This window comes from Phocoena phocoena, chromosome 11 (genome assembly GCF_963924675.1).
Source record: "Phocoena phocoena chromosome 11, mPhoPho1.1, whole genome shotgun sequence".
NCBI lineage: Eukaryota > Metazoa > Chordata > Mammalia > Artiodactyla > Phocoenidae > Phocoena > Phocoena phocoena.
Genome location: NC_089229.1, coordinates 87030198 through 87047150, shown reverse-complemented (window position 1 = coordinate 87047150; position 16953 = coordinate 87030198). Strand labels below are relative to the sequence as shown.

General features: G+C 33.6%; 1 protein-coding gene across 2 annotated transcripts in view; it reads left to right on the top strand.

The window, feature by feature from the left end:
* Positions 1-14636, top strand: part of AEBP2 (AE binding protein 2) — a 57540-nt gene extending 42904 nt beyond the window's left edge. Inside the window, exons 5-9 of one of the 2 annotated variants that reach the window (XM_065887332.1) lie at positions 1678-1802; positions 6885-6952; positions 9028-9141; positions 11471-11497; positions 12061-14636. In XM_065887332.1, coding sequence (XP_065743404.1) covers positions 1678-1802; positions 6885-6952; positions 9028-9141; positions 11471-11497; positions 12061-12106 — 380 coding nt within the window. In that variant the 3' untranslated portion in view covers positions 12107-14636. The remainder of the gene's footprint in view (positions 1-1677; positions 1803-6884; positions 6953-9027; positions 9142-11470; positions 11498-12060) is intronic. The other variant, XM_065887333.1, reaches the window with a different exon arrangement.
* Positions 14637-16953: the final 2317 nt, after the last annotated feature.

Sequence of the window (16953 nt, the reverse complement as noted above, 5' to 3'; positions counted from 1 at the left end):
TTGTGGGTTCTGTTAGTTTATCACTAGCTGGTGTTTTGTTTATTTCCTTTTGAGCAAAAAAATCCAATGAGAAAAGAGCTATTCACGTTGTTTTATTGAGTATGCCAGCTGTTAGATTTGTGTAGATGTACAGTGAACTCCATGAATAGTAGAGATAATTTCACTCCACATAGTGGTAAGTCAGAATAGTGTGGTAAATCAGCATACATGTAATTCAGAGTATGCTATACCAGGAAATCAAGCCATTTCTTTTATTTTCGGGAAAATTTACTTTTTTTTTTTTTTTTTTTGGTGGTACGCGGGCCTCTCACTGTTGTGGCCTCTCCCGTTGCGGAGCACAGGCTCCGGACGCGCAGGCTCAGTGGCCATGGTTCATGGGCCCAGCCGCTCCGCGGCATGTGGGATCCTCCCGGACCGGGGCACGAACCCGTGTCCCCAGCATTGGCAGGCAGATTCTCAACCACTGCTCCACCAGGGAAGCCCTAAAATTTACTTTTTAATTACAGATGATCTTGAGATATTTTACATATATTAGAAAGCTCCACAACTGTAAAATAATAAATTCTTTTTCCTTACTTTGAACGGTGTTTTTATTAGGAATAAAAACAACATGTTTATAATAATATTAGTGGGATAAAAATAGAAATTTTAAAAATGTTTTTATCAAATCTTCAATGTTCAACTTTGTTGTGATCATACTAAAAGATTGCTTACTCTAAGTTTGTGAATTTATTTTTAAAAAATGGTGTGAGCATATTAATCTAAACTGCGTTATGACTGAAGGCATTTTTCATATACATTTATTTTACTTATTCATAATCTATAGCTGTTATATTTCCGTTTCTCAAATAAGGAAACAGTCTAAGGTAGATCAAGCAGTTTGTGCAAAGTCATATTGCTAATAACTGGTGGCATTGAGAGTTAGAAAGAATTTTGGTGGACTCATTGGTATTAAAAATGTATTTATGGGACTTCCTTGGCGGTCCAGTGGTTAAGACTCTGTGCTTCCCCTGTAGGGGGCACAGGTTCACTCTCTGGTCGGGGTACTAAGATCCCGCATGCCAGGCAGCAGGGCCAAAAAATTAAAAACAAAAGAGTATTTATAATTTTCTTAGATTATTGTTAGAAGGGTTATTCTTAATCAAGAAAATACTTGTCAAAAATTCCAAAATAATATGACCACTGTGTCAAATCTGGAAAAATTTTTGATTACATATTAATGTAAAATGTTCATGAAATGTATTTCATATGTTTGGCTGAGGTGAATGAGATCTGTGTGTAGTGCACAGATGGAGACATTTATCAGATTGTTGAAAATGTAGGACTGGTGCTCAGGAGAGATGCTGGAGTAAAATATAAAATTATATGAAAAAGATAGTAGCTGAAATATGCAGTCATGAGGTTGGAGGCTAGAACTTCACACACCAAGGGGCAGAATTAACCCACACTTACTCATTGGTTGGAGTTCTGCTTTTGTATATCCTTACCTTGTTAGCTAGGTTCTGTGTTTTGAAAGCAAAGAAAATCTTGCATTTAAACACTAAATAGATACTTATTCATTGTTTCAGTCTTTTTTACTTACTACATGTTTTTGTGGAAAATAGACTACTAATATGGCTGCTTGGAGACTGTTATATTTTTCTAAATATTCTTTACCTCTTTTATATTGACTTTTAGCACGACCACATGATTTCTTCGATGCACAAACACTGGATGCGATAAGACATCGAGCCATATGCTTTAACCTCTCAGCTCATATAGAAAGTTTAGGGAAGGGACACAGTGTTGTTTTTCATAGTACTGTAAGTATTTGATTTTTTTTTCAAATATTTCCCACAATTTGACATTTTAATGATTATGTTGAATTTTTTAGCCTTTAATTTGAACTATTTAAGAATATTGGGTTGGCATTTGGGCTACTAGGCATTTGAAGATCAGTCTCTGACCTTAAGTAAACTAGGTGTCTTTTCTGACCTCTGGTTTCCTTGCAGGTAAAGTTAGAGCATTAGACTTCTTCTAACTCACATCCCTATGTGGTGCATGCTCCTCCATCACCCATAAAATGCACATCTAAAGTTTGTGTTAAAGCTTTCCATCAAGTGAAAGGTTCATGAAGGAGGGAATTTTAATCTGTTTTGTTCTGTGAATGTATTCCAAGTGTCTAGAATTGTACCTGACACATAGTAGGAATTCAGTATATTTGTTGAATAACTATGTTGTTCTACTTGGAAAAAGAAAAGTATTGAATTTGAAAAGGCAATAATGAATTTATTTTTGGTTAACTAGGAGTTAATAGAGAGCTATTCTTTCTTCTCATGCCCCCTGCCATTTTTATTATCCAGTCATCTTTATATTGCTATAGTTTGGTGTAGGTCAGTTAGTAGTAATAAACTTTAGACCAGACTTTCGGTGATTTGAATCCCCGGAAAGAGAGATTATTTAATTTTGCCTGTTGAAATAGAAAATATATTAAATTTAGATTTTATTTTTATATTCTAATCAAAATGCATGAGAATTTAAATATAAAAGATCAGTATTGATATCTCTACTGGTTTGAATCTCTTATTCTTCCCATCTCCTCTAATAATGAGGTTTTCTTGTATTTTCTTTTTTTCTTTTATGTATACTTCCAATTCAAAGTGCCCAATTTTGATTTTGATTCCCAAAATTACAGGCAAGAAGGTAGAAGATTAGACACAAAGGAAAGGGAATCTTTTCTGAGATTGGAGCACATAATGGTTGTGAGTTTGGGTTTAAGGAAAGTTGTACCATACTTAGGCTCTTTTAAAGAATGTTGTAAACACAGTTATCTAAATAAGAATGAAGACAAAGTAAAAATGTCTGTGCTGGGAATTTTGTTGGGATTCAGCAAGACCAGGAGCTTGCTCAACAGTGATGGTTAAAGTCCTCCTTTGGAATTTGATAACATACGTTTATGATTTGGTAGGTCTATAATTGTTCTTTTTTTTTTTTTAAGTTGAAAGCTAACATTTATTATCCAAGTTTACATTTATGTATTGTTAATAGGAGATAGAAAATATTAATCATTTTCTAAGTTGAAATAAGTGGAGGAATGACTGTAATCATAAAATATTTCATGATTTGATAAAATAGACTTAATTATCTTACTGAATAAAAGCATGTCAGATAAAAAATAAGTTAATTTTTTTATCCATGAGTTTGTTTTAATTGAAGTATAGTTGATTTACAATATTGTGTTAGGTTCATGTGTACAGCAAAGTAATTCAGCCGTATATATATACATATATACACACACGTATATTTTTTCAGATTATATTCCATTATAGGATATGACAAGGTACTGAATATAATTCCCTGTGCTATACAGTAAATCCTAGTTTCTTATCTGTTTTACATATAGTATTTTGTATCTGTTAATCCCATACTTCTAATTTGTTCCCCCTTCCCACCCTCTCCCCTTTGATAACCATAAGTTTGATTTCTATTATTATTTTTCTTTTTTAGTCAGTAAAATGTGGTCACCAAACCCAGAGTTGGCATTAGGGATAATTTGTTAATTTACTTAAATATTGAGCACCTACATGTGCCAGGTACTAATGATACAACAGTGAACAAAACGGGCTAAAACAAAATAAGAAACCATGCCTACACTCCAGTGGAAGAGACATGATAAACAAGATAAATTAGTAAAATTAAAAACTTAAAAGGAAAAAAAAAAAAAACTTAAAAGGAAGTGAGGGTGTGAGCCATTCAGTTATTAGGGGGATGAGCATCACAGCCAGAGGGAAAATCAAGCATAAGATCCTCAAGCGGGGACATGCAAGTATGTCTGAAGAGCCGTGAGGAGGCCAGTGTCGCTGGAGGAAACAAGTGTGGCAGAGAAAGTAGGAGCAGTCGGAGAGGCAATGGGGAGAGTCTTGTTGGACTGAGACGTTGACTTTTGTTCTACGTGTATTGGGAAGCCATTGGAGGAGTTTGAGTAGCCATGCTCTATTGTGATTTCTTTTAAATAAAATTTTTATTGAGATATAATAAATACAGACTTACCCATTTAAAGTATACAAGGGAATTCTCTGGCGGTCCAGTGGCTCTCACTGCCGGGCCTGGGTTCTGTCCCTGGTCAGGGAACTAAGCTCCCGCAAGCCACGCAGCACAGCCAAAAAAATACATATGCAATTCTGTGAGTTTTGACGCTTGTACTTACCTATGAAACCACCACCACAGTTGAGCTGTAGAACAGTCCTGTCACGCAGAACGTTCCTGGTGTAGCTTTGTAGTTCATCTCGGCCTCTGCCCCCTGCCTTAAGAGAACTCACTGATCTCTTTCCTCTCATGCAGGTTTTAATGTGCTCACTCTGGTTTCTGTACTGAGAACAGATTGTAGGTCAGGGTTGGGGCGAGAAGGGATCAGTCTTTTCAGTATCTCAGGTGAGAAAAGGTCAGAATGGTTGAAGTGGAGATACTAAGAAGGGTTAGATTTTGGATATCTTTTGAAAGTGGTATTGACAAGAATTATGGATGGATCAGATGTCAGGTATGATAACGAGAGGAAAGGATGACTCCAATGTTTTTGGCCTGGGCAGCTAGCCAAAAGGATGGAGTTGCCATATAATAGAGGCTGTGAGGTGAGCAGATTCGGGGAGAGGGGAGTATCAAGAGCCATAATTTCAGCACATTCTAGAGAACATCTAGTGCTTCTGTCATGTAGGCGAAGGATTTAAGAGTTTGAGCTTAGAGGAAAGGTGTGGCTACAGATAAGAATAGAACTTTCTAGCGTATTAGTGTTATTTAAAGGTATCAGACTGGATAAGATCACCTAGGAAGTATTAAAGAGAAAAGAGAAGAAATCAAAGGATTGAGGTTTGGGGCCTATCAACATTTAATGATTTAAAGGGTGATAAATCTGATGAAATAATGGTCTAGTAATGAACAAGTATCTCTACATGTTAGGGAATAGAGGTGATGATGATGAATAAGGTTGTGTTTTAAAAAATGAAGCATCAACTTCATGCTTTCATTAGAGCAGCTCTTTGGATGAAATCCTTAGGCTCACCATGGGAGGAGTAAAGATGATAAAAAAATGAAGGAACTAGAAATGTGATATTAGGAGTCTGGAAGAAAACTTAAAATTTACTCAGAGTGAAAATAGTCTGAAGATGAAAATAGGTTTTCGAGCTGTAGAAAACATCTGAGAGGATTTAAGAACATGATTGATTACCTATGTTTATCATAAACTTTAAAAACCTAGGAATAAGAGTGATTCACACCCCCAAGTGACATTGGGGTGGCAGAGGTACCTTGACTCGGGAAAAGTCACAAAGGTGTAGTATAATCTGAAGAATGCCTTTTCCTGGGGGAAGTAGAAGGAAGAAACATCCCTAATGGGAAAAGGTCTTCCTTGGGGCCAGGTGAGGAGGTTCTCTAAGGTTCCCTGAGTGTGACTGGAAAGGTTGGTGGGGGCAGTTCATGTTAAACAGTAATCAGATGTTCAGTGCCAACTGCAAATGTAAGTTTCCTAGTTACCAAATTAACTTTTATAGGAAATAACCATATTTATAGTGAAAAGATTTGCATAAAAATATTTATGTGAGGTACTACGCCGTGCAGTTTGCCTAATTTGTCTTCTTTAATTGAAACATTTTCTTTTGAGCCATCTCCAGAAGAGGTCAGCAGAATCCTAGTTACCAGTCAGTTGGCTTGCTGTACTTGGTTGCATTGCATTATTTTTATATCTTACTTCTTTGTAGAGATACTTTGTTTTAGCATCTGCAGATCTGTCTTTGAGCTTTTTAATTGATTCCATTACCGAGTCTAGAATTAGGGTACTTAACTATAGGTTTTTAAATAATGGGGCCAGAAAATTTTATATTTGTATGAAGTGCTGTTTTTACTTCTGTTTTGAGAATGACACATAACATTACTTTGTGAAGCTGTTTGGAAGTTAAACTTGGTAAAAATATTGAGATTTAGATTATTAAAGCACTAAAGAGCTAATTTGGTTAATATGGCAGTTCTAAGAGTTAATAAAATACCATTTTGATCGAGTTTTAAAAATCGTTACCTTAGTTTTCTGAATCTGGTAATGAGTGACAAGCATATTGTTTTTACTACACTTATATAGGTCTTTATGTTCTGGTTGATCCACACTTTAACTTAGGTAGATTCCTAACTGAACTGAACACTGATTGGTTAATGTTTCATTTAAAATAACAGAAATCAACCAACAAACAGAAAACTCCCAAGCAAACGACAAATACCTTAATCCTAAAAAGGAGACCTCTCCCTTTCTAGCATTATTTTTTCTTTACTGTTCATTTGTTCTTTAAAAGTATTTCAGGGCTTCCCTGGTGGCGCAGTGGTTAAGAGCCCGCCTGCAAATGCAGGGGACACAGGTTCGTGCCCCGGTCCGGGAAGATCCCACATGCCATGGAGCAGCTAGGCCCATGAGCCATGGAGCGGCTAGGCCCGTGAGCCATGGCCACTGAGCCTGTGCGTCCGGAGCCTGTGCTCCACAACGGGAGAGGCCACAACAGTGAGAGGCCCACTTACCGCAAAAAAAAAGAAAAAAAAAGTATTTCAGCCAATATGGATTCTTGGTTGGCAGTCTGGCTCAGCTAAAGACTTTGTAGAGAGTAAAATAAATAGCATTTTCAAAGATAATATGGTTTTAGTATTTGGCTGTACAGAGCTACTTTCAGTTCCTTTTTTCTTTTTCTTTTGTGAAAATATATGATTAAAGGTGGGAAATTGCTACAAACCGGGGCAGAGCAAGATGTTGTGGTGGTAATATCTGGTCCAGGACATGAAAACTTGAGTTCTTGATTAGGACCAAAAGCGTTTTTTAAACATATTAAAATGATCTTTTATAAATAGTTTTATGATTTCTTTTATATCATTGCTAGGTAATAGCTAAGAGAAAAGAGGATTCTGGAAAGATAAAACTTCTGCTTCATTGGATGCCTGAAGACATGTAAGTATTTGGAATACTATATATGTAACTAATAAACTGATCAGTCTTATTTTTATTAAAACCTTATACTCAAAAATTGCTTAAGCTATTGGGTTCAAAGTAAAAGACTTACAGAAGTGAAACCACGAAACATTTTGAGGTCATCAGCCTTAAAAAGATAATCTCTAAAAGCTCTTAAGAGTACCTGGCTCAAGGTATAAGCTTTAAAACTAGCTTTTAAAATTGTTTTTAATGGAAGCTGTTAAAACAATTTTTAATCATTTTTAGGATAGGATTATTTTTAGAATTTTTAATGACCCTCAAGTAGGATAGGGTGCAAGCAACCTTATTTGTGCCTTTATTTGAATCATTTATTTAAAAAATTTCTAAACATTTTCCAGCACACAATTAATGATAGTTTATAGAAAAAAACAGTTGGTCAGTTTTCCAGGAGTGTTAAATTTTTCTTTTGAGTTTTAGTACCCTTTTATTAGAGCAGTTCTGGTCCAAATGCTCCTTAATTTAATTTCATGCTCAATTTTCCTTTTATTCTCAAAAATAATTTTTTTTGTTGTTGCAAAAGGTAATGAAGATGGATCATAAAAATCTTATCAGCATCAAGAATAGAATAAGTTCAAATGAATGGAATCTCATTAAAAATTAATAATACGTGGTTAACACTTGTTATTAAATATTTTTCTGTAATATTGTTTCCCAAACTCCAGTCTAAAGAGATGTTAATGAATCTGATATGAATTAAGAGCTTTAAAAATAGATTTGGAAGATTACAATGCATGTTAGCATATTGAAGTAAAGAAATCTCTTTAGCTTTTTAAAAATCCTGTGATTGTCAAACTTCTATTAGTGTAGAACATATTTTCCACTTCCTTTTACCCCCGCCCCTTCCATGTTTTAGGGAAATGCTACTCTAAAATATTTTGAAATAGCACGTAATATTTATTTAATGAACTCCTTTTTACCGAATATTAAAGTTACCCATTTTTCTCTACTGTTAAAAAAAGAGACATTAAAATGTCTTTATTTACAAAGTATGCGAAATGTTATGGGTTTTGATACTCATCGCCTTCCCGAAAGTTTGTACCAATTTCTGATCTCATCTACTGCATTAGAGAGCTTATTTCCCTGGCTTATTATCAGCACTGGCTATTGGCATTCTTACATTCTTCATTTCTTTGATTATGAGCAAGATAATTTAAAAACTGTATCTTTGGTGAATTAATGGTTTGTGACCTTTGTCTCCCTTGTTCCTTTTTACCTAATGAGTGTTCACTTGCTTCATATTGATTTGTAAGAGCCCTTTTTATATTAAGTTTATAAACAGTTCCTTTAAAAAATATCATATTCAAATATCTGTATTCTTAGTATTTTGGAAATCGATCAATCCAAATATCAAAATCATTTTATTTGAATTTTTCTATAGGATTACATTTTTTTAATTCAGGATTTTGGTTGTATGTGCCTTTTTTTTAAAGTGGAAATTAATCTGGTGGGGTTTTTATTTCTTATTTCTTCACAAAGAGACTAGGTGTCAGATTTTCATCAAGTTAAGCTCAGATATAGTTCCACTTAGCAAACTAAAAGGCAGACAGTGTGTTCTAATATTTGTTTCTAAGTCTGATGTGGCTTTGCCATCAAAAATTTATAATTCAGGGCTTCCCTGGTGGCGCAGTGGTTGAGAGTCCGCCTGCTGATGCAGGGGACACGGGTTCGTGCCCCAGTCCAGGAAGATCCCACGTGCCGCGGAGCGGCTGGGCCCGTGAGCCATGGCCGCTGAGCCTGCGCGTCCGGAGCCTGTGCTCCGCAACGGGAGAGACCACAACAGTGAGAGGGCCGCGTACTGCAAAAAAAAAAAAAAAAAAATCATAATTCATTTCCAGATTTATGCCTAAAATTTCACCTTGCCATTTTTTAGCTGGGACTCTACATCCTACTACTTAGATCACTGAGTTTCCTTGGCATCTGAGAAGCTCATTAACTTAGGTCCCCCAGTCAGACTAGCAGAAAAAGCTGGGTAATGTGAAGGGTAAATTTAAAATTAATGTTATCTTATATATGACTTGTTTTTTAACTCATAGTCTGCCTGACGTGTGGGTGAATGAAAGTGAACGACATCAGTTAAAAACTAAAGTAGTTCATTTATCAAAGCTACCCAAAGATACTGCCTTGCTTTTGGACCCAAACATATACAGGTAATTTAATTCTTGCTTTGATGTTTTATTTTTTTGAATTGTAATCTTAAATCTCCTTAAATTTTGGATATAAAGTTAGGACTTAATTTTTAAGTACTGAATTTCAGTATCAAGCATATCTTGCTTTCTGGAGTTTTGTATATGGAAATTACATCACAATGATTTATAAATTGTAGACTAGAAGGGTAATATTTTGGTAAAGTTTATATGCCAGGTTAATTCCAAATTTACCTTAAGTAGCTTAAATTGTGATATACATAGTATTTTGAAAATAAGTTCCTTTTGTTTAAGTAGGTAATTCTTTTTTATAATATCACACGTGTTGACCTGGGAATATGTCGCATGTGCCCTAAATACCATTAATGGTTGAAGTTCTTAAACTTGTACTCTCGCCAAACTTTTCAAAAGAGCATTTTAAATATTACTGTGTTTTTATTTAAGAGGTAGCTTGGAGTGTTCACGTTTCTAACAATTTTCTGATCTGACCTTTGTTTTAGTGTGCTGTGCATATGAAGGTATAGGGGGGGAAGGAGAAGAGACCAACATTACTGGCTATGTGCTGAGTCACTGTGCTAGGTGCTTTACATATACTTCATCCTCACAGCAGTCCTGTGAAGTAGGTGTTCCTATGTCTGTTTTACAGATTGGAAATCTGAGGCAAGAGGTTAAATAGCTTAAATCTGAGGCAAGAGGTTACACAACTAGGATGTGACTGAACTCCATACTGCCTCTATCCACATGACATATACTAGGGTGATTTAAAAAGTGGTGAAAATGTTTAAAAGGCACTCTTAATGAGTGAACTTTATACATTTTAGAAAGGAATTCTAGTTTAGTATAGCAATAGGTTGGGTAAGAGTAAGGTGACATAATAATTGGTAATCCCAAATGTGAATTTTAGCTATTGTAAAGGTACTATGTCTTATGCCAAATTTTGAAACAATTAAATACTTTGAAGGTTTGTTCATTCCATGACTCAACTTTTTGGAATGTGAAGCATCTTCTGAGAATGAAATTCTCACATAATGGGCCTTGCGGTGTGTGGAAACATTGAGACTCTTCCAGACTTTTAAAGCATCTTTTGGTGAAGGTCCTAAATGTAATGAAAACTTGTTTTTTGTGGGTTGAGCTAGGTTAGCAAGAGATTAACTAGCAGAGAGAGTAGTGAAATGACCTTAAAGGAAAAGATTGAGGGACATTCACTACCAAAAATAAGAGAGTTATGATTTACCTTTCTCTTTATAAAGAAAAATAATTGAATATTCTTTATTTATTGGCACCTAATTTAGGGTTTATTTCTGCTTATTCTTTGAAGGGAGTGATTAAAATTTGCATTCTAAAAGAGTGGTATTTGGGGAGGGCCAAGACTGGTAGTAAACATGCCTTAAGCAGTGAGTTGACAAAGGGGCATGTATCTTAATTATAAGATTGAGACTAACTTCTGTGTTTCTGCCCTGCATTCTACTTCCCACTCTCAAAGGGTCTTCCTTTTTCACAGAATCAGCTTATTTTTGCTGTTCTTATGCTATATAGGAAACAATTAAGATATTTTGGTGAAAGTGACAAATAAATATCATTCAAGCTCAGAACTGATGTCCAGAAGTACATAGGACTTGCATCACCTGTTTTCAGGGTATAATTCTGCAATTATTACTGATTACTGGAGTAATGAAGATGTTCTTAAGATATATTTGGTGCTTCTGTGGTGTTAATTTTCTTTAGCTGTAAACCACCCTCCACCCCATCTTAACATTTAATCTTGAGTCTAAACTTTCATGCTTCTACTATTCTGGAAATTAGAATCAAGTCTACTCTAAAGTGGTACAGAGTCCTAGAACCCACTACATTTGCCGTGGTGTAACATCTTAGCGATGCCTGGATTTTGACTGGGAAAACTTGTGAAATTAAGAGGGGACAAAGCAATTATTCTAATTTGTTTCAGGAGAAATAACTTAACAGCTTATGCGCATCTCAAAATGAAAGCATGACAAAACTTCCAAAAATATATTAACTTCAAAATGAGAGTAAAAAGGACATATTTATTTGAGGTTTAAACATTAGTTTTAAAGTATGGTTAAAATGTATGTGTTAAACATGAGATTCTTTTTTAGAAACACATTATCAGGCTACATAAAAAGGGTTTCTTAACAAGCTATATATATTATGTAACTAAATTTATATCCATCATGTGAATGCTTTGGAAATAAATTTTCATGGTGATCAGTGATCATCACATTGCCTATTTCTTATACATATTTGTATTTTTGAAGCACTTAATGTGTTTTTCATTCAATTGAATAAAAGAATACTCCTTTTTCTCTTTTTCTAGAACAATGCCGCAGAAGAGGTTGAAGAGGTAAAAAATAAATAAATACATAAAAAGCAAACAAGCGGGGACACCTGCAGTCTTAGTCACTGACAATGGGTTTAGTAGAAGTTGCACATTAGAGTCAACCCCCTTCCTTTTTTTCCTTAAATCCAGTATTTAGGATAATATTTATGCTTAGTGTAAACATTCTGTGAATGAAGTAGGCTCTTCTGTGGAATATATTAATATATTACTGTATATCCACATTTTCATGGAATGGTACTGTGGGAGACTGAGCAAACACTCTTCTGGCAACTTAGTAGAACAGCTTCTTAAAGGCTTTGCATGCTTGCTGCTTTAAGCTGCCTTTTTTTTTTTTTTTTTTTTTTAAAACCCTTTAGTGATTACAGTAGTTTATATTGAAAAGAAAACCAATTACAACATGTGCCCTTAAAAATACCAAAAGCACTGTAAGGATATTTGTCTTGACAGTGTCTATTGATTTGAAGTCATATAAGGAAATATTTAGACAATGAAAATTATCAAAAGATAATTTACCTTTCAATTATGATAAATAGATGTGATTGGTTGCCATTTGTGTTCTTTTGCAGAACTCTGATAAGAAAAGTGTTCAATTTGTATTTAAGCAAACAGTGAACGACATTTGCAATCAACTAAAAATTCGTCTATCGAATTAGGGCTGAAAATTTCTGTTAAAGAGTGTTGCAGTATGTCTGGTGGCTCCCCTTTCAGGACTAGGGTTTTCTCATGGAGTACAGTATGTTAATATTTACCTATATAACTAATCTGTTAACGGTTTTTGAAAAACCTTTATTTCAAATTATTTGAATAATCCTCATATTTTCATTTTAACCTATATAAGCCTCTAATTTTTTTTTTTCTGAGGAAAGCATTTGGTTACGAGTTGTTTTTTCTTAACGTAAGAAAAATGTATTTTTTTTTAAAGTATCTTCAAACTGAATCCTTTATGCACCAAAGTTGGTTTTGAAAAGGAAAATAAAATCACTTTCTTGCTTGGTAAGCAAGAAGCCATATGGATTTTTTTTTTAACTTACAGAAATGGAAATATGTGTAACTTGTTAGTATTGTATCAAACAAATGTTGCATAGAGATAATAGAACATTGCTTGTAAATAATTCAGCAGATTTGTAATATATTTTTATATTATGAAATGTACTGTAGATGTTTTTCTAGAGGCATGAAAAGTTAAATGTATATATTATGGGTAGAGATAATATTGAAGGATATTGTAATTCACTAGTGCTGCCAGAGGAATTGTTAATAAAGCACCTTCTTTAACAATAAATGTCTTTTGCAGACTTAAGGGACTATGTACTACTGTTAATATCTGTAAGAACAAAACACATTGAACATCCTTCCAGAAAGTCTTTGAGGGAGGACCTATACCCATGATAGAATTATGGCACTCATTTCTGACAGTGACCGTGAAATCAATTATTTCCTTACTGTTGGAAGGACATATTGTAAAGTATGTGGTTATATGCAGTCAAACTGCAGAAAATACTCCTGATTAAGGAGTTTTCACTTTACTACAGTGATATAAAAACCAGCAGTTTTTACACTAAAATTTTTTAAAGAAAGAATAGACAAAAATATAGAATTAATAAGCCTTTTGGTTCCAAAATGGGAAAGGTTCCATGATACATAAATCATTTCTCATTTACTTTAAAAAATTTTTAAAAAATAATAAAAATTATGGGAGACTTTATTCGTTAACAATGGGGTAAAGAGCTATATACGTGAAGTGAGTCATATAAAATTAAATGAAGTGCAAATAAAAGCACTGCTTCTATAAGACATTCTGGAATGGTTGTTTAATAAGGGTATTATTCATATGACTTGTAGCAAATGTGGTTTTATTTTTAAAAAGAAGAAAAGCAGTGTGTTTTCTTACTATTTTTTTGTTTTCTTTTGCTTAAGCACTTCATCAGTTGCTTTATTCTGTATCTGCGAAGTAATCTGCAATCTCCTTTGTTCTTTTTAAATTTTGATTTGTTATAAAATTGCCAAATAGAAGTGTTTCAGATATATAGTTTGTACTTGTATTTTTATTTTATTGCCTCATGTTCTTGTAAGTCATTCTTAATTGACCGATGATTGTAGACCTTGCCTGAGTATTTTTTCTAATAAAACAAAGCAAATCACATTTAGTTTCAAAATTGTAACAATTCAATTAAATTTTAAAACATCTAAAATATACATCTATATTCTTCAGGGGCACAGCGAATAGATTAGTTTTCCCGTTGTGTAGAAATACTGAGATGTCAAAACCAAATTTCATGGTTATTGATTAGCCTCTGAGTACTCAGTCGCTCAAGATACTCTGCTGCTTATCTGACTTTGTTCTGATACTATTTACACACCAAAAAGAATATTGAATGAAAATGAAATAGTTCTATAACTTGTATGTATACATATATACACACATGCAATTATGATTGGGAAACAAGTGTGGAAGTTTTTATTTTATAGTGTTCATTTAGTGATAGCTATCCATCTATATTATTCTTCCTACCACTGTGGCCCCCCCTGCCCCCCAATATATGACGTATGTAATATGGCACCTGAAATAATTAGTCTCTCATTCAAAATCCATTGTCTTTTCAGAAGCAGGCAAAACTGCAGCTCACAGGCATACCCATTCATTTACTTGTGACTGCTTTCTCCCTGTTGTGGCAGAGCTGAGTAGTGACACTTTATTGCCTGCAAACTTAAAATACTTACTGTCTCACCTTTTAAGGAAAAATTTGCCAATCCCTGGTTATAGTTGATAAGTTGTTTTGAAAAATAAAGCTAGACCGCACAACTTATATTTTAATATGATAGTATTATCTTGGTAATAAGCACATTAAATTTCAGTGAGTTAATACACATCAGAGTAGATATTGCCATATTAGGTACATGCAACAAATGATGGTTTTTTTTGTTTTTTTTTTTAACTTTTACATTGGAGTTCTTAATAGTTACTAACATTTTGCCGTTTGTATTTTGTTTTACTAAATAGGACTAAATGAGATTTTGTAAATCAGATCATGTTTAAATCGTATGGCACATCTGCTCTATCTGAAAGAATCTTAGAAGTGGAAAATACTGTAAAATTTAAAGTTGTTTATTTTTCTAATAAACTTACTTTTTCATATATAAATCTTCCCTAAAGTAGACACACATTACCTCTGAATTTCAGATGAAAGGAAATTAAGATGGACAGTAATTGACTCTCAATGTGTATTTTAAGATTTGTTTTACTCTCATTTGAAAGCATTGATAATCACGTCAGTAAACCTTTGTGAAACTTTTTTCCCTTTCACACCTTAATAAAGTGTTTTAAATATGCAAGTATTCTTAAAAGGATAGAATTTGCCACAGTTATTTAAGACCTCTTTTATTGTTTGCTGTTTGAATTCTTTTCTTAATACTGTATGGTTAATAAAAGTGTTAGCTATTTGAATAAAATATAAAAATGGGAAAATACGGTTTAAGTCTTTAAAATAGTTGATGGGGGGGCTTTTTATATGGTTACAGCTATTTTTTTCTTTTTAAGTCTTTAATACCTCTGCATACGTTCTCTAAAAGACAAAGAGAAATTCTTAGTTTAGGTAGGTTCTCAATGTGAAAAACTGATACCCGTATAACAAGGCCTAGGGTTGCAGACCTACAAGGAGATGCTTATATATATAGTCTTTATTAAAAAGGGAGTTGAATCATATATGTCATTTGAATGTCTTGGGGTTTTGCTGTGTTTTTTTTTGAGAGAAGTGGCACTTTTTTGGGGTTCAGTGAAAAATATTTTTCTATTCTAAAAATGTATACAGTACTTCTTAAAAGGTAAGATTTTTAAAGAAAACATCTTACATATTTTTCTTTTTTAATTATTAAAGAATCTGATCTAGTGGAGAATGTTTTGCAATTCCAGTACTATAGCTTTAATATAAATAAGGTTTGAGGATTTTTTTTTTTAAGGGTTAGAGTCTTTTGTCATTTCTAATGGTATGAGCTTCAGTAGTAGCCTTAAGAATGTGACAAAATGATGTATTATTTTAAATTAAAATTAAAAAAAATGTTTACATAGTCCAGTTCATTCTCTGAATCAGAATTGCCTGGTATATAACACATGGTTCTATTACTCTGAAAATTAAAAAGGACTTGTAACCAGTTAGAGCAGGAATTGCAACCCATATATTTTTCTAGGTTTCTGCCATAGCTAGTCCCTAGCATGATGCATGGTATAAAATTAGTCTCTGAAGTATTTGTCGAATGAGTATTGTAGGTGAATACTTGCTAAAGAAAGGTATTTTGGAGAGTACTGGTTGAAGCAATCTGGCTTAAACCACCCTCTGTGATAATATTTAACTTTATATATGAACCTATAAAGGGAACTATATTTCAGTTTGTCTGAACATTCTCAATGGAAAGAATTATTGATGTTATATTTTTACATACTCAGTTGTAATGTAAGTATTTTTAGTTTGTTTAATTTTGTTAAAAATGTCCTCAATCATGTTTTTGTGGAGGCCCCTCCTCCCTTTTTAATTGAAGTATAGTTGATTTACAATGTTGTGTTAGTTTCTGGTGTACAGCAAAGTGATTCATATACACACACATATTTGTAGAGCCCATTTTTAAAATAATTAAGACCTCAGTTATATTTATGATATGAATAACATGTTTTGAAGTAATAACACTATTTTAAAGGAGTTACCCAGTATTCGATTACTTTATCTTATTGTTTTCATCTCACAGCATTGTCACCCAAAGGACCTTTTTCCCTCTTCAGTATTTATAAGATTCTGCTAACGGAAAAGTTAAATTTTATAAATCTTACAAATTTATTATGAAATTGCCAAGGATTTATATGTTCCTGTTAAAGAAAACCATTTCAGAAATTCGTTTATATTTGGATGACTAATAAGTCTCATATAAGATTATTACATGTTTGAGGGATTTTTCCTTTTAGAAAAGTAAAATTTTTTGGGGTGAGTGTGTAGCTAGGGAAGAATAATAGATTGTAAAAGGTGAGCATTGTGAGCATTTACTCTTGATAGCTGGGCCCAGTTCAGATAGTTTAGCATAAACGTCATTGAGCATTGCATAAGAGTAGGTCAGAAGATTCCCAGCCTATGTCTTCTTTTTTAAAACTTGAGGTAACGTTGGTGTTTATAACATTATATGTTGACTTCTGTATACACTACAGTGTTCTCACCATCAAAAGTTTAGTTTCCATCTGTCCATCACCATACCAGTTGACTCTCTTTGCCCATTTTATTCTCCCACACATTCCCCCTTCCCTTCTGGTAACCACTGCTGTCTCTCTGTATCTGTGTGTTTGTTTGGTTTTCTTCATTTATTTTTATATTCCACATATGAGTGAAATCATACAGTATTTGTTTTTCTCCATCTGACTTGTCTTCACATAATACCCTTAAGTTCCTTACAGATTGTTGCAGATGGCAAGATTTCATCTT